We start from the raw sequence: 21,317 nt of genomic DNA on the forward strand, positions 1-21,317 counted from the left end.
CCTGATTAAAACCTCTGGTGCTCCCTGCCATCAACATGTAATTGACAATGACACCAATGCCAAAGTGTAAAAAAATATTAAGTTCAACAGAGTGCTTTCTTTTCATGTGGTGATTATTTCAATGGGTATTTTTTTGGGGAGAGAGGGGGAATCAAATATGAAATTATCTCTAAAAGTTGCTGAGCTTAGTCTTTCTTGCTCATCTAGCCCTGGGAAGGGGAAGGGGAGGACAGAGAGAAGAGGCTGTAACAGTAGAGTCAACCAGATCAAGAAGAGCTCCTTGTTCTCATGTTAAGGGGTATGGTCTTTAACTTACTGGTAGATGATGGGAGTTACTACAGATTTCAAGCAGGAAAGTAGCACGAGGATTACAAGAACTTCGCTGAGAGAGGCATCTGTTGCATTGGCCCAGGCAAGAGATTATAAGGGCTTAAACTAAGGCTGTGGTAGTAGATTTGAGAGATGTCTACAAGGCAGAATTTTTGAAGCCAACACCTGGTGGGTCAGACACACCTAGGTTCAAGTCTGAGCTCAGTTGATATTATGTGGCCTTGAACAAGTCATTGACCCTCCATAAGCCACAGTTCTCATCTCCATATTGCTGTGAGTTCTAAGCAGATAATGTAAAAGGTTTAGTGAGGTGCCTCGCATATGCTCTCAGTAGATGTAAATGATGTATAGTGAGTGGAAAGCACAGTGGTAACTTCCAAATCTAGAGCAGGTAGTTTAATACGTAGTACTCTGGGTTACAGACTGCAGGCCCTCTCTTAGTGGGACTGTTCTCCAGATGGGACACTGGCTGCACTTTTCAGTGATCTCCCAGACTTCAGTTAACTGACTCTAGGCATAGGACCACCATACGTGCCCCACAGAAGAATGCCTGGCAGAGGCACTGAAATCTAGGCAAAGTACTGCTTGTCAAAGTCATGTGCCCTGCTATGAGCTGTATCTGCACAGAAGAGTTATCTTTTTCTCTAAATTTCACAAAGGTATTGTTTGGACTACCCTTGGGTATGTCTAGGTATATTGTATCTCTCATTCTCTTTCTCTCTCTGAAACACTCAGTAAAATACTGTGTCCCATTGTGCTCCACATCAGTGGAGGTTATCTGTTAAGAGCCCAAGCTGACTGCATGAGCTTCACAGGCATCAGTAAGAAGCTCTGACTACAAAAAGGCTGGGAGGGAAGGAAAGAGGATGGGGAAATAATATTCATTAAGCTCTTACTATGTCCCATGAATAATATTTTCATGGCTCTTCTCTCATTAATGAGAAATAAGAACACGGGCTGAGTGTATTCCTAAATGGACAGGCAGAACCCCAATAGACCTGAGATCAGCTAAGGGTGTTGGACACTGGACACCCAAAGGCAAATTATCAGGAGACTAGGAAGTTTGGAGGGGCTCTTGGTGGGAAGGCACATCCCAGAAGAGCAGAAAGGGAAAAGCCTAGTGCTGTGGCCACAGAAAGGGGATCACCTTAATTTTACTATATACAGTGACCAGGAGAAAGCAAGAGGCATCTGGCCCCTATCTAGTTACAGTTTGTTACCTCACAGACTTGAGTGACAGAGAACAAGAAGGCTGATGTCTACTCATTAAAGACATATCTTTGTGCCACGAGAGAGTGAATGGAAGCAGATTGTACGTGAAACCCCTGAAATAGATGTGCTCTAGCCTGACAATAGAAGTCGAGAACTCTTGGACTGGGTATGCAAACATGTGTTTTTAGAATATCAGAAGTAATAATTAAGAAAAGATAGAAGTGTTGAGGGGGCTCCTTTATAATTTGATTCTGAAGACCAGAGAGGTGTTTCAGGAAAACACATAATGGTGCTACAATCACCACCATCACCACTATGAGCAAGCAGCACCCAAAAGCCCTCACTATGGGACAAGTGCTGTGATAACATCCTATAACCACCCTTGAAGTAGCTGCTGTCATTCTTTCTTTACAAATAACAGGTTCAGTAACCTCCCCAGGTCACCCAGCAAGGTAGCGATAGAGCCAGAACTCAAACCTAGGCCCGGCTCCAGAGCCTGTGCTGGGCAAAGCTGCACCACCTTGCTTCCCTAAATAAGGGCTGTGCCAAGTGCGCTGCAGCAAATATGACCCAAAATTAGATAAAAGAAAAGTGTAATGAGGCCTTTGAAAGTAAAGGCCAAACTCTGACCTTGTTCTCAGTCCAAAAACAACTCATTTATTCAATGTCTTTCAGAATAAGTATTCCATACAAATGCATTTTCTAGATAATTTTCTGGCTAATATTACGTACATATTTCTGTGCCTCAAAGTGATTGTGCTGAACATAATGGAGCTATTTGTTCTGCTCCAGGACTAACATTTCCCAACAACAACCAGAAGTGGTCAATATAGTGCCATCCACAAGGATCATTTTTCGATTTTTCGGTCTCTTCCCTCACTGTTTTGAGTAGATGTTTCTTTTTCTTGTCATTACTCTGTCCTACTCTAGTTGACATGACCTTCTTTTCTTTGTCCTACCAATTTGCTTCTTGTCATCTGCACTGGGACATTTCTGTTAGTGCTTTCTTCTTGACAGTCCAGAGGGGAAGGTAACTCCAGACAAGTGAGCTCTTATCACATTAATGTGACTTCCACATTACTCCTCAAATTATTATTTTTTTTTTCCTGGAAGGAATCACAAGAAATTAAACAATGATTATTACTCTTGGGGAAAAGGACTGGCAGAAATAGGTGGAAGAAGAAAATGAAGCCCCCCCCCATTTTTCATTTAATACATTTAATTAATTGGGATTATCTAATGTTATATGTGTTTTAGTCTTACCTTGAGAATATAAACAGTGGTTACCCAGGCAGGGAGATTTTTGACCTCCCCCCCTTTTACATTTAAAAACACTCTGAAAAGTGTTATAATGATATTTCTGTGTGTATATGTGCACGTATTCATATTCATAACATAAATACATACAAGTATAAATTTTAAAGATGCCTCTGGCAATTAGTAAAGAAATCTAAATATCCTTCCTAATGGTCCACTATATAATACTTAAATACCTCTGTTGTTATAAATTCTTAATTTTCTTTGAAAATAATATGTGTGTGTTGTGTATATATGCCTATGTTTTAAAGCTTTCTGATTTATGTATAAATTCCTAAGTATCTCTTGACAAAGGTTTCTGGGGGTAGGTATGCAATTTCCAAAACTAATTTTGAAGAAATCTATTGAGTTAAGTCTTTGAAAAACAAATTCTGCCATACCATTTTGTGTGTGTGTGTGTGTGTGTGTGTGTGTGTGTGTGTGATTGCAACCTATACTGCAAGATATAAAATGAAACTTTTCAATAGTTTTCTAAAAATTACTTATTGACCTAAATAGTGACATCTTACTTTATATTCAGTTTTTCCCTAAAAAGTTAAAACCCATATAACTACTGTGTGTTAAAAGGCAGATACAGATACGAAATCTCATTTTAAAAAAAAGGACTATATAATCAAGGAACCATTGAAACCACTGATATTTACTTCATTTCTTGAAATTTATTTCATTACTTTGAAAAAAGACACTAGGGAAAGTCTAAATAATAGTTTTATTTCCCTGAAATTAAAAAAAACTTCTACTACTGAAATATTATTTAGGGGACTAAAGTAGGTTTGGTACCTCTGATGAAATTCTTCAACTTCTAATATTCCTGACCCTACTTAGCATAGACAGAAAATTTTCCGTTGCCACCAATATTTTGGTTACTTCTACTTCCCCTTGCTTCTTGGCACTCTTTAGGAAGTATGTTGCAGAAAACACAAAGTAACTTCCTATCAGGGCAAGTGTCATCTCACTGTCTCATCGTCAGAATCATCATCATAGATTGAAAGCTATTTATTTGCGACTCATATCTTAAAAAGCAGCTGGAACCTTCCTCATCAGTCTGACATAATCTCTGTCAGAGTGTGGGAGACAGAGAAAATTCTGAACAGGGTATCCAGAGAAAGAGTTGGTTCCTGATTGCGTAGGCTTGACTGGGTCATCCAAAGCAAAGGTAATGGCCAACCAACCCAGTAAAGCTGTAGGGAAAGCCAAGGGGCCAATGAAAACAGAGTTTGGCACATAGTAGGCACTCAATAAATACTTGTTGAATAAATGAATGAGATGATTCTGTTTACATAACACAAGTTATTTGAACAAAATGATATAACCTTCTTCAAAGTTTTATTTAAAAAGTAGCATTGCTAATGTGGCTCTGATCTGTAAGAAAAAATGGACTGAGCAATAGCATAGAAGCAGAAGTCAGAATAAGCAAGCCAACCCTCCGCTTTCTCTTTTCATAGGTATAAATTGGGCTCCATAGCCCATGTCTTGCAGAGAAGCCAAAGACCTACTCTGCAGCAATTAACTGTGGGATAACAAAACACTTGTTCAAAAGTTGTCTGCAGGGTTAATTTTAGGAAACAAATTTCAGTCCTCTGAATTCTCACCATATCAGATTATCACATTAGTCTTCATCTAAGTTCAATAATTGACAAGGCTAAAGAGAAATTATGTGGAGATTACCTGCCTTTTTTATTGCCCATGCTACCAAACCCTTTTATTATATAGATCACTTAACAGACACTAAGAAGAATAAACAGTTCTTCATGAAATTCCAGAGTAAGAAAAGCACCTAAAGGTCATCTGGTTTAATTACCACAATACAGCCAGAAACTTAACCTATGAAACACAGAAGTGTATATAGAAGTGAGAGCACATTGCTCTATTGCTGTAGTGTGGGTTTTTTTTTTTTTTTTGGCAAGCCAATATATCAATCATCTCTTAATCACAATCCATTTTCTTCTGTTAATTTATTTAAAAACATGGATATTATGAGGACATATCATTATTAAAACAGTATTTTACTACTACTACTACTACTTACTAGCATGACTATATACTATGTGGATATTTTAAATTAAGGAAAACATGATATAAATTTAAATTAATACTGCTATCATTAGTCTGAATTTGAATTGAAGATTCTTAAAGTTAATCTAGGCTTCCATTTAACACAGAAATGCTCTCTATGGCATATTTCATCTAAAAGATTGCACAATAAAAGATTAATGTGGCAACTTTAAATATTTATATGTTTTAAAATTCCACAGGAGTTGTTGAATATGGATTACCACTTTTTTGTATTTCTTAAATAAACTCTGTTTTTCTATATTTTGAACAAATGGATATGATATTAAAATGTTCTCTTTATTTTAAACCAGTGCCAGTTACTGTGCATGGAGATTTGCCACACCATAGATTGTGTTAATGTAATTCTTAATGCAATGGCTGTACTTAAAAACGTTTCAAAATCACGTTGTGATTCTTTTAGGTAAAATATCTACCTCTGCCTAATCATAGCATATAAATTGTCTAATCTCAGAACTAATTTGTCAACTTCTGTCACAGAACACCAATGCAACAAAAAGAATACCTTGGTATGAGCTGTCACATAAAGTGTAGTGTTAAAATAACCACAAAATATAGGGCGAATCATATTATGCAAGGAAAGAAGCTTGTACACAATTAATAGAAAACCCACATCATAACCAGATTTGGCATCACCAAGGTACAACACGAGAGGGGACTTTTGTTCTAAACAACAGTGCCACTCAGTGGCTGAACAGTGGTAGTGAACTGATAAACAGTATGAATGGAGGGTGCGCAAAAGGAAGAATGGAGTTTTGAAGTGGGCAATGATAATACTGTAGGGAGAGAGACACTACATTGCTACGGTAACTGTACCTTGGAGGTCAATTAGAGTCTGGACAGGAACAGAAACCTGAGCATCGCTTCCTGTAACTATATCGCCTGGATTTCATAAGAAAAAATAATTAGATTTCATAAAAAGGAAATAATCAACTTTTATTGCATATTCAGTGTTGTAATACTCTTATCAAATTATTAAAAATATAGTACAACAGAAAATACAGCACAAGCTTAGAAAGATCAATAAAAAATGTTTTTAAGGAAAATAACTTTTTAAAAGAGTGTTTCCTAAGAAGTTTGTTTATTTACCTTTTAGGAAAACAAGTTTTTCTTTGTTTTTCCTTAGGAAAACAATTATTCATACTAATTTAGAATATAGAAAACTTAAGCAATCAAAAGATTTTGCTGAGCAGATTTCATGATGCTACAAATATTCATAAAATATATTTTTTCCTTTTGAAAAAAATTTTATATCCAAAAGTTATGTCATTTATTAAGAAATAGGCATTCTTTTGAAACTGATTTCCTCCCATATCAGACAAAATTTATTTTTAACTAAACTTGAAACCTACTTCAGAGATAAAATAAAGACCTAAATAAATTTTAATTTCACATTAAGTAATGGAAAGGCTTCATAAGTTACCATACTTATAAATGTCAACATATAAAAATAAATCTGTGAACCCTTAACTTGATATAGGCAAGATTTCATTTACAAATTGGACCCGTAGTAAATGCTTAAAATAAAAAGTATTCAAATTCAAAAAGCAATAAAAAAATATAGTCAAAGGAAATAGGAAGAAATAAAGAGTGCATCTGAAGAACACAGGAAAGAAAGGAAAAGGAGCACAACAGGAAATCCTGTGAAGAACTAGAGGTGCACTAAATTTACAACGAAGACTTTTTGGTTCTTTGATTTCATTCCTGGATGACAAAGTTCAACATTGATCATAGTCACTTTCAACAAAATAATCCTCTGGATATATCACCATCTGAAGGCCTATGCTATTTTGAGATTAATAAACTAAACAAGTGTTTTTAAAAGGCACCATATTATCTATGTATGATAATTTATGATGAGTAGACTTGCTTCCCCTTTAGCTTTTATATAATATATACAGCAGTAAAAAAAAAACAAAAAACCCCCCAACCCCCCCCCCCCAATTTTTGAATTAAATAACATATACTCAGTGTCCTGACCACTTGCTACAATTATGGTTTACAACATGGCCAGCTCATCTGGAAATTGTTGGGTTGTAATTATATCATTCCCATTAATTAACAGTATACACATTTACATTTTCCTCTAACTGAAATAAAATCTATAAATAGTAACATACCCCAAATAAGTGATGAATAGCTTTTAGCAGAAATAGTCAGGTCCTGAATTTTCATAATATAGTTAACTCTAAATTCACTGAAAAATGGTGTGCCTACTTTGTGTGTATTTGAAGGAGAGTTTCAATTCTATGCCTGCTACCAATTTTACTCTGCTGCTTCTGGATCACCTATTAATGTATATTTAAGACTGGAAACTCATTTTAATATTAAATATCAACAAGAAAATTATAGGGAACATCTGTGCTGCTTCTATTTTCCTTCACTATCCCACCCTCAACAAAACTACAGAACATATTTCAAGCAACACATGCATGAGTTTGGGTTTATGACTATTCCCCTAAGCACAAATAATTGAGAGTTAACTAACCTATAAGAACCATAGCATTTTCTTTTTCATAAACAACTGTTTTTTCAAAACAACTTTCACGTTTTCCAGCAGAGTACACTAAAAAGGCTATTACATTATCTTTCCTCAAAGGCACCTAGGTAGATGGCTCTGTTCTGAGATAGTTAGAAGTCATTTCTCAACACAAGCTTCCTGACAGTCTAAATATTGTGTTCACTAATCTCTGGGACCAGGTGACACACTTACAGATTTGTTGGTGTAACAGCACAGCAGAATACTTATGGGAAATACCGGCATAAAGAACCAATGTTGGAGAAGTATTTTTACTATAGAGTTGATAAATATTATCTTTCAGCAAAAGAACCATAGATTTTTAGAGCTGGGAGACTCCCTAGGGATCAGTCCAAACCCTTGTTTCAGGGTGAGGAAACAGAGGGTCAGAGAGCTTCAGGGTGTCGCTTAGGGTTCATCAATGGGTAAATAAAGAAAGAGCATCAAACTCTTCTGCTTCTATAAAGTGTTCTCTTTGCCCTTTGTTTTACTGAAACCTTTATATATGGAGGGGCATTAGCAGGGATATTTATCTTTAATATGGACGAAGATAAGCTTTTTTGGTTGACTGACTTTTGGAAGAACAAACCAGAAATAAAAATATAGAAGAGTTGCCGAACAAGGCCACTTTCTTTCAGCACAGGGATCAGTTATGAAATGCCCTAGTGATACTCATGTTCCAAATACTTTGCTTAAGTGCTCTGTTGTCTCCTTATAACTGGGAACTTAGTTTTCATCAATTGTTCCATTTCCATCACTTCCTTTCTCACTTACTGTGATATTAATACTTGACATTTCCTTAGAGACACAACTTTATATTTCTACAGTCATTTGGCTTGGTTCCTCAGAAAATTTAAGCTACAGCATTAAGAGATTCTCTGACTCATTTGCCTGCCATCAGTTAGAATTACAACTGACTACAGCTTGTTATCAAAGCAATATTGAAATCATATTTGTTTAGAACAATAAAACAGTACAATTAAGAAATATATAAAATAACATTCATTTCCATTTTGGAAGTGGGCATGTCTCCTGGCATTAAAATACATCTAAAACATGTTAGTGACTTGAAGTCTCCTTTTCTTTAAATCATGTGTGACAGCTCTACATTAAAAAGAAAATAATATAACTTTAAATGAGATATTCTCATGTAAGGTAAATTAAATATTCTAATGGAAATCTAAATACTCATTATATAGTCTAATATTTCATATAGGCAAAGATATATAGAAAAGATAGACAACTCGATGTAACCAATGGAGGAACACAGGCACACACGCACATGCACACACACTCAATATTGAATAATACTCATTATTTTGCATAATTGGGGAATAAAGTCCATTTAACTTAAGTTTACCAACCTAAATGCCAATACTTGAAATTTTTAATAATTTTGGAAGTAATCTTCTTAAACAGAGTATATGGAACATAGTGTAAAGTCTTCTTACTGACAATATCACTCTTGTTATTGTCAACACTAGCTGATGAACACTGATATAACAAAGGGATCCCTTTAAGACATGAGGCTTGGTCTGGATGTTTGCTCTGACACTAAATAGCCCCAGACTGCTATGCTTTGTGAGGTCTTAGGATAGTTTTCTGTAGATTTTCTGCCATCATGTTACTTTCTTTTATAGTATAGTCAGCAGAGTCCCACCACTAAAAATAAATGTAGCTGTTCATAATCTGCTATGAGTAGGGGGACCTAATAATTACACCTCTTCAAAAGAAGTGGAAAATAAGAATATAAAGGTTCTGAGTAAGAACCTGAAGGGCTCTCTTATGAATACAATATGAGGGAGGTGAAGCACTGGAACGGCTTTCACTGCAACAGAAATGAGCTTACCTGAGTCCCAGCAGCAAGAGTGCTACCAACAGCAGTACCTTCTTTCATCTCATGAAATATGTGGACTGGATGATCTCCCAGGTTTCCTGTGCTCTAACATTCTATGGTTCTCACTTTTAGTGCTTAATCTCAGACACTTATTTTGGCAGCTTGAGATTTTGTTTAGCTTTTTTGTCCCCCTTAAGATTCTAGTTTATATTCCTTAGAGGTGAAACAGCTGGAAGAGAAACTGCATGCCTGGAGCCATGCTTCCTTCAAAGCACTGCAATGCACTGCCAAATTCCTGCTGTGTCTAGTAAAGCCCATGGTACTGGAACTTCCCATTTCAGATTTTCTTCTAGTCAAAAGCATTACCATACAAAGTTAGCAGAGAACATAGTCAACTGATCTCAAGTTCTGCACTGTGAAAGTTCATGCCATCACACTGTACGGGCATCCACAGGACAAAAATGCAAGTACACTAGGATAAAAATGTTTAAAAAATACCTTAACAAATTACCTCATAAATTGTTCATAATTAAGAACAATACAGAATCTGATATTTCAACTTAAGGATGAAATATAACAGATTTTTAAAAATTAAATTTTGCATCCATTTCTATTTCTGGGAGGTTGGTTCCTCACAGGTACATGAGGAAATCCTAGGCTACACTGTGTTTTCTTTGGATTTACTAGTATTTTTTTCCTACCTTTGTTCAATTGCACTGGCATGCTTTCTGATTTCATCATCCGCTGCTGCTGTTGCTGCTGCTGCTGCTGTTGTTGCAAATGATGCCTCTGGGCCTCTGCTGAGGTCCTGGTGGGAATTACAGCAGAGGAGGAGCTACTGCTGTTGCCCCCTGGTACAGGGCCACCCGCACCTCCTGGGGCCACTGCTGGGGAAATCAACTTTCTTCCAAAATTAATCAGGCTATTAGAGACCTTATTTATATTCAGGGGAGCACCTTTGGCATTGTTCCTGTAAAAGAAAAAAAAAAGTGGAGAGACATTACTTAAATTAGAGGATGACTATTTCACACACTCCATTGGTACAAAAACGTACCCTGTCCGCTTCAAAAAAGACCATTTACTAGATCAGCTATATAAAGTGAGAAGTGAAAACTTAAAGTGAACACAGAAGAATAAAATAATAAAATAACGAGATTATTAAAAATGTAGCTTCTGTAAAACAGTCATTACTTTTCATTCAAAAAATAGGGTCTATTATGTGCCAACATTGTAGTAAGCTCTAGGCATACAATTACCTAAAACAGACATAGTTCCCCTCCTGGAGCTTCTAGTATAGTAGCGAAGAAATATATTAATCAAATAATCACACAAATAAATATAGGCTTAAAATCTGTGGTGTGGACTATAAAGGGGAGTTTCAGGGCTGGGCAAGTCCTGCGACGTTCACAGAAGAAAGCACCTGTGAAATAAGGCTGAGAGTAGATTTCTCACAGCCCTGGAACATGGGTATTTGGCCAAATTTAACCTAATTTTTAAAAATAAATGTGCCTGAGAAGGAACTAAATCTGTAAAAGTTATGTCAAGTGTCCAGTTCATTAAACTTGCAGTCCACTCTCACCTCCTGCCTGAGGGACCCATCATCCGACATACTATATATTTCACTTATTTGGTTATCATTTGTCTACCTCCTCCAATCCCCATTCTGATACAAGTTTCATGAGAGCAAAGATTTTTGTCTCTTTTTTTAACTGCTCTATTGCCATTACCTAGCACATCATCGATGCTTCATAAATATTAAATGGTAGCTGTGTCTTCCAATAGTCTAAGTCTTTTCACCTGTTACAGTAGAAGAGTCCCTGGCTCCTCTGAATCCCCCTTCTTCTGACCTTTTGAGATTGTTGCGCCTGCACCCTCTCTCCCGCATCATCTTCTCCTCTACTGTATCATTCCCGTTAGTATACAACCACAGTCAGCGTGTACGTGTGCATTCTAACTTCTCCTTTGAACCCTTGTTACTCTCTAGTAATCACTCCATTTCTTGCCCTACTTACATGTTTTTTTCAAGGTATCTTAACATGCTACTTTTGCTTTGGTCCACTTAGCTCTGGTTGAGGCCTCTTCGCCATTGCCCTAAAACCACTCCTTGAGGATACCAATGACTTTTGTTATGCAGATCCAAAAGTTCCTTCTTATTTTACTCTACCTCTCAGCAGCTATCAAATACCTTAACCGTTCCTCTCCCTATCATACACTTTCTTGGCTTCCATGGTTTGCCAGCACCTGTGTTATAAATGTATCTGGCAAATAAAGGGTACCAAGTAAACATTTGTTAAAGAAACAATTACTTCCCTGAGGATTCATAATCTTACAGTTTCTCAGGACTATTGTCTTGAAATCCAGTTATGATTACAAATTACTTTAGTTGTAGAAGGTAGTCCAACTCCACAACCGTACTGGTTTGTATTTTTATTGCCCAAATCTTTGCTCACGTTTTGTCCATTTTTCATAAAATGGGAAACTGAAAATCAAGTTTGAGAGATCCACTTATCTGATTTTAGTTAATTTAAATTTTACTATCATCTTCTTCTCCCAGACCCAGCTGGCAGCACTTACATAGTATTTCTACTTTTCATGTGACAGCCATATCTGTGGCATTGCCAGATATTGCCCTAAAATAGAACTGACCCATAGTTCTATAAAAAAAGGAAAGAACACTATGCTTCTTCCTTCCATAATGTTTTCTTTAATAGTACTAGCTGATGTTATGGGCTAGGTATTGAAGATTTACATTGCTTTGGAGGTAGGACAAATCAAATTCAAAACCTAAAATCAGCTTCATAAAAGAAAGATCTATTCATTTATAACTCAATGAACTGTGAAAAAAAAAAAAACACAAATGGTTCCTTTTGCATCATTTCACCTTTAAATAATTGATCTATTTAATGCCCTTACAAAAATTATTAAAAACATTTCCTAATGGAAAGAAGGCTAATAGTGATTATACACCACTTGTTTCCAGTTTTCAGCTGCTTCCTAATGAAGTAGAGCATTTCAGTTTACAGATACTACAACACAGAAGGCATGAATACATTTTATCGAGAATAAAGAATGAACGAAATGAAAAGAACTCATAAATTCTGAATTAAGTAGGCATTCACCTCTGGCATTATATTCCACTCAGCAACCTACATACATTCCCATTTCTTGTGAGCGGTAGCAGAAAGAAGAGCTGTTATGATATTGAAGTTTTGTTCCATTTGCTTGTTTGCAAGTCAAGATTCATAATTCACAGATATGAAGTTATAATGTTGTTACCCTTTTTTATACACAAAAATGTACTAGTCAAATTCCCATATTGCCAGTTGTAAAATTTATATGTTGATAAAAGTACTAAGAAACTGCTAGAGCATTATCAAGAGAATATGGTTAATGCATCTTCATTACTGCTAATAGCCATGAAAAACATATAGATCACGCTCATGCTGAGCAATTTTTCATCTGACTAGCTCTTAAAAGGGGATGAGCACTGTTTCCCTTTTTGGAACATTTTTTTGTTTGTTTTTAACCACTTTATCCCTCATCCACTTCCCACAGCTTCCAGAAGAATATTTTCTTCTCAAAACAACTGTTGAAGGTAAGTAACTCTATGTATTTTCAGAATCTAAACAACCAAAAATCATGTACTTCTAGGGAAAGCATTCTGCCCATAGTTTGTTTTTTCAGGCCTGTCAATTTTTATGCCAAAGTTATTCAATTTACATCTGAAATATGAGTAGCAGCATTCTACAGACGAAATACTAAACAATCTTCAACAATTATTAATGGCTGTGATGTGTACTATTAAGTCATATGTGCTAAATTAACAAAAATTAACGAAAACTAATGCAGTTGTCAGAGATCTGATGGACAGCAGGGACTGGATTGGATTAAAGATGGAGTGCAATGTGTAAATAATCTTGAAATAAATAGCAAGAGGAATTTGGAGTTAAAACACTGAATACCAAATCTAATGAGTAACCAATTCTATATAACAAAAGGCTTTCATTCCTATTGTCTACTTACTGTTATTAAAAAAGTACTATTTAGGAGATTGTTTTAAAATTGTACGAAGAACTTATTTTTGTTTGGCACAACCTCATTTAGCAAGTTAAATCAGTAGCAACAGGGGCATTTTCTGAAGACTGAAAAATCTCTCCAAAACACCTGTACCAGAACCCAGCTCTGATCTGACTTCATTCTTGGGCTCCTTTTGTTCAGTTTCTGAAACTCTGAAAATGGGTGACCCTAGCTATCTCTTTCTAGCCTCTTAACCACCCATTCGATCTCTTGCAGCCTGGCTTTCTGACCCATACTCTACTGAAAGAGCTTCTAGGGTTTCCAATGTCTCGTTGAGAGCCAGAATCATGACCTGTTTTCATTTAATTTCTGAAACCTTTCTGAAGCTTTTAAAATATGATTATTATATTTAATACATCTGTAAAAATTCTCTACAACCTTTCTACTCCTGGTATATAAATCTTCACACCATCCTGTTTTATCTTCTCTACCTACAGATTTATTTTTTCTAGATCTGATATTAAATATCTAATATTTACATCACTTTTTGTAATAAAATTGTTAGATGCTTGTCTTTTTTGTCAGTTTTCAATTTATTTTAAATTATTTTTCTCTATATTCTAATTTATATTTTGCTCATTATTTCTTTCACTGTGTTCTCTAAGGTTAAATGCTTGGTTCATTAACTTATTCATTCATTCACTTATTCATTCTTCATTCTCTTTTTCAATAAAATCATTTAAAACTACACATCTGTGTCTAACTATAGCAATAGCATCAAAGTTTTTTTTCCCCATTTTCTAAATAGTCTTTTGACTTGATTGTTGTTTAGGTATGTTTGTAGATTTTTAGTTATTTTCAGGTGTGTGTCCTAATCTAAGGAGCCAAAATTGTGTAATCATAAACTATACTGTCATTCATTTATGCATTTCATCAACAAGGATTTAGTGAGTGTCTAAGACACATCCAACACAGTGCTAGTTACTAGACATGCATTGGTGAACAAATCTAGTATGTAAAAAACAAAACAAACAAAAAACCAAACAAAAACCCACCATATTACTCATTTTGTTTTATTGAGTAAAAATAGAAATATCAGAAGAATGGAGTGGAAAAATGTTGTGATTTTTCAAAAGGATTATTTATAGAAATCACAATTAGAAAATACACTGGCTTATATAAATATTTTTACTAATTACTTGGAAATGGATGTAGTTTATTACAGGTAGCCAGTAGGGTTCAATAAAAACAAATCAACCCAAGGCAACTTTATTTCTTGTCTGATAGTGGTTAAGTTCTGTTAGATTTTGTCAAGTATGTCAGTTCCTGTGGATATAACAAAGGATAATGTATGCTTGGTTTTAGTTGAACAACTGTACCCCAAGGGTATTGTTCAATTTTGCACCTACCAAGGGCTCCTGATGATGATTTGTGTCTCTGACGTGGTTCACAGACTAGGTCACCACTCCATTTTTTAGGTCGTAATATTCTGTTAATGAGTCTTGTAATGATGGGAAAGTTATTCATCCTGTCTAGCCCTGAGTTTCCTTATCCCTAAAATGAGGGGGCTCCAAAGTTTATGATATTTTAAATCCCATTTAGATAGAAAATTCTACAGTTTTGTGTTATGAAGAAAGAGAACATGTGCTTGTTGAATTTCAGACCAAAAGCTGCAGAATCAAAATCTAAAATAATCTCAACAGGCCACAATGAGAAAGAAGCAGATACAATTTAGCAAAGATAAATAAAAACTCATGCAATTACGTTAAAATTTTTTACAACTGCACATTACATATAGAACAGAGAGGCATTAATTAACATAAGTTCAAATAAAAAAAAATCATACTCCCAAACATTAATGTTTTGGTTTGGCTGACAAAGCTAATATGAGCCCACAGTAATAATACTAAAGAAAATTAAGATTCTGGGGCTGCATTAATACTAGATGAGTGCCCACTCTTCAGGAGATATTGTATAGCTACAGCATTCAGCTTTTGGTGACGTATTAATTTCTCAAAGAACTGAGTTGCATTTATAAAATGGAGTGGCAACAATGGAAAGGTTGAAAATTATGTCAAATGAAGAATGGTTGACAAAACTGGAGAGCCAAGTTGTCCAATATCATGAGGGCCGCCATGAGGAAAAGCAGCTCTTTTTTGGTGTAGCTTTAAAAAGGAGATGTGTTATAAAAATTACAGAAGAGAGTTACAAAAGCTTTGACATAGGAAATCCCATCTAGTGAGGAAACAGGTTCCATTTAAGATATTAATGCTCCAATCTTGGGATTGTACAAGTAGAGGGTAGAAAATCATCTTTGGACACAGAGGCTTCTAAGTCCTGGCATGGGTGACAGGCAAGATTAAATTAAAGTCCCTTTCCAACTCCAAGAGTTTATGATCTGCAGTTTAAAATGCCATCTACCATCACATTCATTATATCACTCAGATGACAGGACCAAATAAGAGGCCTGTACACTAGTCAAGGACCTTGAGGAAAGTTGGTCAAACCCCATGTCAAACTTAAGGGCCTATCTATTTGCCCTGTCTCCTCCTTCCACCCTTGGTTTCTATTCTGTGCCTTTTGCCCCTCCTTCCTCTGTTTATCTTCCTTCCAAGATTCTTTTTCTCTTTTTTCTTCCCTTTTCTTTCTATCATAGTCTCCTTTTCTATCACTTCTTATCATTCTACCTATACTTTTTTTCTACCATAAGAAAATAATTATAAAATAAATGATTTTAAGTATAAAGAGCAGAGTACTTGGAAAAAGTAAAATTGATGCCTCTATCGATCTATCTATCTATCGATCTATCTATCTATCGATCTACCACTTTGGTTTTGGGATATTGGTTTTGGGATAGAAACAATATTCTCTGCATCCCTGTATATTCCTAATCTGCCATTATTGATCTACTGAGTGAATGATGGAGTGAATGATGTATTATTGTTCATATTTATTTCTTCTGTGCTTATACGTACCAATCTATGTGAAAATTTAAAAGAGTTGTTGGAGTAGCAACAATACTTTTCTTTTCTTTTTTTTTTTGTCTTTTTCGTGACCGGCACTCAGCCAGTGAGTGCACCGGCCATTCCTATATAGGATCCGAACCCGCGGTGGGAGCGTTGCCGCGCTCCCAGCGCCGCACTCTCCCGAGTGTGCCACAGGCTCGGCCCAGCAACAATACTTTTCAAGATGATTCTAACATCTAAGCTAACATTCAGGGTGTATTTCTACTTAAAAATTCTATAAATTGAAGGCTCTGAATTCTATAAAATAAATTGACTTCCAGCTTTCTCAATTCTGTAACTTTGAAGTTGAGGGTACTGAATTTACTTCAATGAAAGACATCTATATCTAATTTTAATTTGCTTGCCATATTGTGAGGTTTATCTTAGAAAATAAACTACGTCTCAAGGAACTCTAGATTTTACAGGTCTTTATTAAAACTAAATGACAAAAGTTAGCTTGCTATTAGTTATTCCTTAGGAGTTTGAGATTCAAGGGAAACATGTTTCTTTTCAGATATAATGACTATAATTCTTTTATGTGCAGCAGGTAAATTTTTGTCTGTGATGCAAAGTAAAAGTAGTGCTTTTAGGAATAAAATGGTTAGTGCTGATGAGTGGGTGGACATAAGCTAGACTGTGGAGCTTACCAAATTAAGTCTAAACATAATTTACAATATCGGTTAAACTAACATAACAATAAACAATTATGCATTAATCGTGGTGCATAAAATCATCAGATAAACTTCTCAAGACATATCTATAGGACTAAATACTGAGATTTTTATTTCTAGAGTGATAGTTTTCCACTGATTTATTTTCCGGCCCAATGTACCTGAGGGATATGAATCATTCCCATAAGTAACCATGGTTCACACCACAGAGTCTCTAGGGGGCAGGGATTTTCCTACATGAGGGAACACATCAGAATGAAAGAGGATATAATTCTGAGATGTCCACCTGTTGGGGGGTTTTGCTTTCTTTACCTCTCTTTTCGCAAACTGAGAATCACTACATATCTTCACAACAGAACAAAACAAAACAGCTACAGTTAAACATATACCAAGAACTAACCGGTAAGGATTTAAGGCAGGGGTATAAAGCCAATAAAATATAAAGAAGTGCATGAGTTCACAAAAGAAAGCAGTCACATTTTTAAAATGCAGGCATAGGAAGAAACAGGTTAGATGTAGAAAAACAGGAATTTATTTTCTCCTTATTAAAAAATTTTTTTACAAGACCTCTACACTAAAACCTGTAAAACCCTGCTGAGAAGGGCTGGCTAGTTAGCTCGGTTGCTTAGAGTATAATGCCGATAACATCAAGGTCAACGGGTTTGGATCCCCATACTAGCCTGCTGCCATAAAAACACAAGAAAACACTGCTGAGAAATTAAAGACCTAACTAAATGAAAAGATGGTCCATATTCACGGATTAGATAATTCAATAATGTTTAGGTATCAGTTCTTTTCCAAATTGGCCTATAGATTCAATGCAATTCCAATAAAATTCCCAACAATTTTTGTAAAATTTGACAAGTTTATTGTAAAATTTATATGGAGATACAAAGGACCTAGAATAGGCAAAATAAAAAACAAAAAACAAAACAAAACAAAACAAAAAGCAAAGTTGGAGGACTTAGCCCACCTAAAATCAAGACTTGCTATAAATCTACATAATTAAGCAAGTGTGTTATTAGAGAAAAGATAGTGCAGATACGGACTCACACTTACATGGCCAATTGACTTTCAACCAAGGATCCAGTTTTATTAAGTGGGGAAAATAAAGACTTTTTAACAAATGGTGCTGAACAGCAGCACATGGAAAAAGATGAACCTCAACTTTTACCTCACTTTATACACAAAAATTAATTTGAAGTGGATCACAGGAAACAAAAAGCACTAGAAAAGAAAGAAAAAATGAACTTCATCAAAATTACATTTTTATGTTCATCAAAAGACACAGTTAAGAAAATGGACAGGCAAACCACACACTGGGGAGTAATATCTGCAACACATGTATCTGACAGAGACTCCTACCCAGAATAAAGAATTCCTAAAAGTCAAGAAAAAGACAAACACCATTTAAATATAGCAAAATATTTGAATAGACTCTTCACAAAAAGATATACAAATCACCAATATGCTATGAAAAGATACTCTCAGCATCATTAGTCATCAGGAAAATGAAAATTAAACCACAATGAGATATCATTTCACACCAATTAAAATGGATAAAATGAAACAGACTGACAATAGCAAATGAGGATGACAGTGTGCAGCAATTAGGACCCTTATATATTCCTGATATGAGTGGAAAAAGGTATAATTACTCTGTAAAACAGTTTCACAGTTTCGTATAAAGTTAAATATGCATTTAGCCTATAACACAGCAATTTAATTTCTAAGTGTTTATCCAGAGAAGTAAAAATATAAATCCACGAACAACAACAAACATCATCAAAACACCTCTACAGGAATGTTCAGAGCAGCCTTATTTATAGTATCCCAAATCTGGAAATAACATAATATCTATCAACAACAGACCAGAAAAACACACTGCAGTATATTCATATAATGGAATACTAAATAATCTAAAGGAGCAAACGACTGATATAGATATGTAATAACATGCACGAATCTCAAAAACACTATGCTGAGTGAAAAAACCCAGACTCAAAAGAGTGCATATTGTATGGTTCAATTAATGTGAAGTTCAAGAACAAACAAAACTAACATATGGTGACAGAAATCAGAAAGCTGCCTCAGGATGAGGGGTTGGAAATGACTGTAAAGGAACATGAAGAAATTCTAAGGTAAAAGAAATGTTCATTCCAGATACGTTATTTTGAATGATGGTTAGTTATACAGGTATATACAACTGTCAAAACTCATCAGACCGCACACTTAAGATCTGTATATTATATGCAGATTATACCTAAAATTTTTTTAAAAAGGAAAAAGGTTTATTTATTCAGGACTAGATAAGAGAGAGTGTTACCATTTTGCCTAAATTGGTTAAGAATTAACAAGTCTCTTTGATGCAACAGAAAGAGCCTTCAGATATAGATGAGTTTATAGGACAAATGCTTAGTTATTTGAACACAAAAATATCACAAAATTACATTTATATAGCTATCAGTGTCCTTTGAAATTCTGATTGGCCAGTTAACTACAAATACTGGTAACCATGGACTTCTTGGCTTCACGGCTTGGAAACATTATTAGCATATTATTTCTTTACCATAATTTAGCAATAAAATATCTCTGAAAAATGCATTAATTATGTAAGTAAATATAATAAAGCCTAATTTAAAAAAATCCTTTTAACCATATAATATGAAAATTGTCCAGGAGAATCTTATAATGGCTTTTAGGTTTCGAAACAGTATTTATTTATTCAGTCATTAAACTAAGTACTTACTGAATACTATAAACAGTACCAAGCACTGTGCTAGACCCTGGGAATATAAAGATTCTAAGACCTAAATCCTGACATAGCGGACTTTTGCACTCATGTATGATATCAGTCTTAGGCATATGAGTTATGTACTCTGCAACTGAAGCTAGAAGTCATTCATTCACTTCATAATATCTGAATTCCTTCTCTGTGCCAGACACGGAGAAAACTATATAAAAAGATAGATGGGTTTACTGCTCTCACAGAGCTCATATTCTGGTCTAAGATAATTGTTGGAAGAATCTTTGTGCTTTCCTAGGAAACTGCATTTTTTCAGGACATTCTGGTTAGGCCAGGCCCTGAAAGGAGCACTCCTAAGCTGAGTCAGATCCTGATCCCTAGGAAAAATGGGGAATCACTAGCCACTAGGCATTCCTGGGGTAAGAATGGATGCCATCACTCCATAGACACATGGACTCTACCTGAAAAATACAGAGGACATCTTCAGAGCACAGGGAACCCTCCTTATTAGAATCTTCTTTCCCTGGAACCTGGCTTGCTCTAATATCCCATGCAGGGGTCCTGACAAGGGTCCTTCAGCTGAGGACCTACCTGCCAGAATTAATTCTGGAATCTTACATTGTCAATGTCATTTAAGTTACTTAAACTAAGCTCCGTCACAGGGCAGAGGAAGGCTGGGAAAGTTAGCATAGGAAAAGTTATTGCTGATCTACTGAGTGAGAGATTAGGAAACTAAGTTTGGTTTCTTCCATTTCTATTAAGACCTAATTTAATCCAGTGAAATTCCTAATTTTGGTGACATGAAATTGCTTAATCAAGTTAAAAGACCTATAGTTGTGGAGCCTGTAAGAAGGCAATGGTAGATAAAGTGACACGTGCTCTTGAGGCACTACTGACAGCTCGTCTACCATGTATTTCATCACCTCTGCATAGGAGAAAGAATTACACATTTTGAAAAATTGCGTTGTGTCATTTTCAGAACAAAATCTATAAATGTTCTGGAACAAAGAGGATATGTGATCCTACTCTTAATATAGGAGATTGCAGTCTTTAAATAATATGAAATTCTGTTCTGTGATTACTCAAAGGGCATTTTAATAGTCATAGATTCCTAAATAAATAGATGGGTCTTTCTGAAGACTGGTCACAATTTAAATGTACTTTTTATTTTATAGCAGCAATTTCTGGTTATTTAAGGACAAAAATTAGAACAAGATTTGAGTGTTAAATTGTTATTCTGAGCTCAAAAGCTGAATGAATAACAGAATGTCAATTCCCATTTTTAAAAAGAAATGTGCAACTAAGTGAAATCAGAGCACAGTGAATATTATCCACACACGTAATGGAAAATCTACCACTAAAATACCTAGGCATTTGCTTTTAAAGACTTAATTACAGCAATCCATGGTGGAGCAGGGAAGAGAAATCAGGCTTCTTGATTTTTAGAGATATTCTTATCCATAGAATCACATGTCATCTTTGCATCCGCGTTCCTTATTTGGATATGCAACATAAATAGAAGTCCATTGCCCTAGATGTGGCAGGGATTAGCCTCCTGCTTTCCAGGTGGCTGCCTGTTTCTTGTCTAACC

General features: G+C 35.4%; 1 protein-coding gene across 10 annotated transcripts in view; it reads right to left on the reverse strand.

Moving 5' to 3' along the window:
• TBC1D5 (TBC1 domain family member 5) overlaps positions 1–21,317 on the reverse strand; it is a 539,520-nt gene that overhangs the window by 67,538 nt on the left and 450,665 nt on the right. For 9 of the 10 annotated variants that reach the window (XM_063113715.1, XM_063113719.1, XM_063113711.1 and 6 more), the window contains 2 exons: positions 9,989–10,257; positions 5,749–5,814 (listed from right to left, as the gene is read on the reverse strand). In XM_063113715.1, the coding sequence (XP_062969785.1) occupies positions 5,749–5,814; positions 9,989–10,257 (335 nt within the window). The remainder of the gene's footprint in view (positions 1–5,748; positions 5,815–9,988; positions 10,258–21,317) is intronic. The other variant, XM_063113718.1, reaches the window with a different exon arrangement.

The sequence above is a fragment of the Cynocephalus volans genome, chromosome 11 (assembly GCF_027409185.1).
Source record: "Cynocephalus volans isolate mCynVol1 chromosome 11, mCynVol1.pri, whole genome shotgun sequence".
In the NCBI taxonomy this organism is placed as follows: domain Eukaryota; kingdom Metazoa; phylum Chordata; class Mammalia; order Dermoptera; family Cynocephalidae; genus Cynocephalus; species Cynocephalus volans.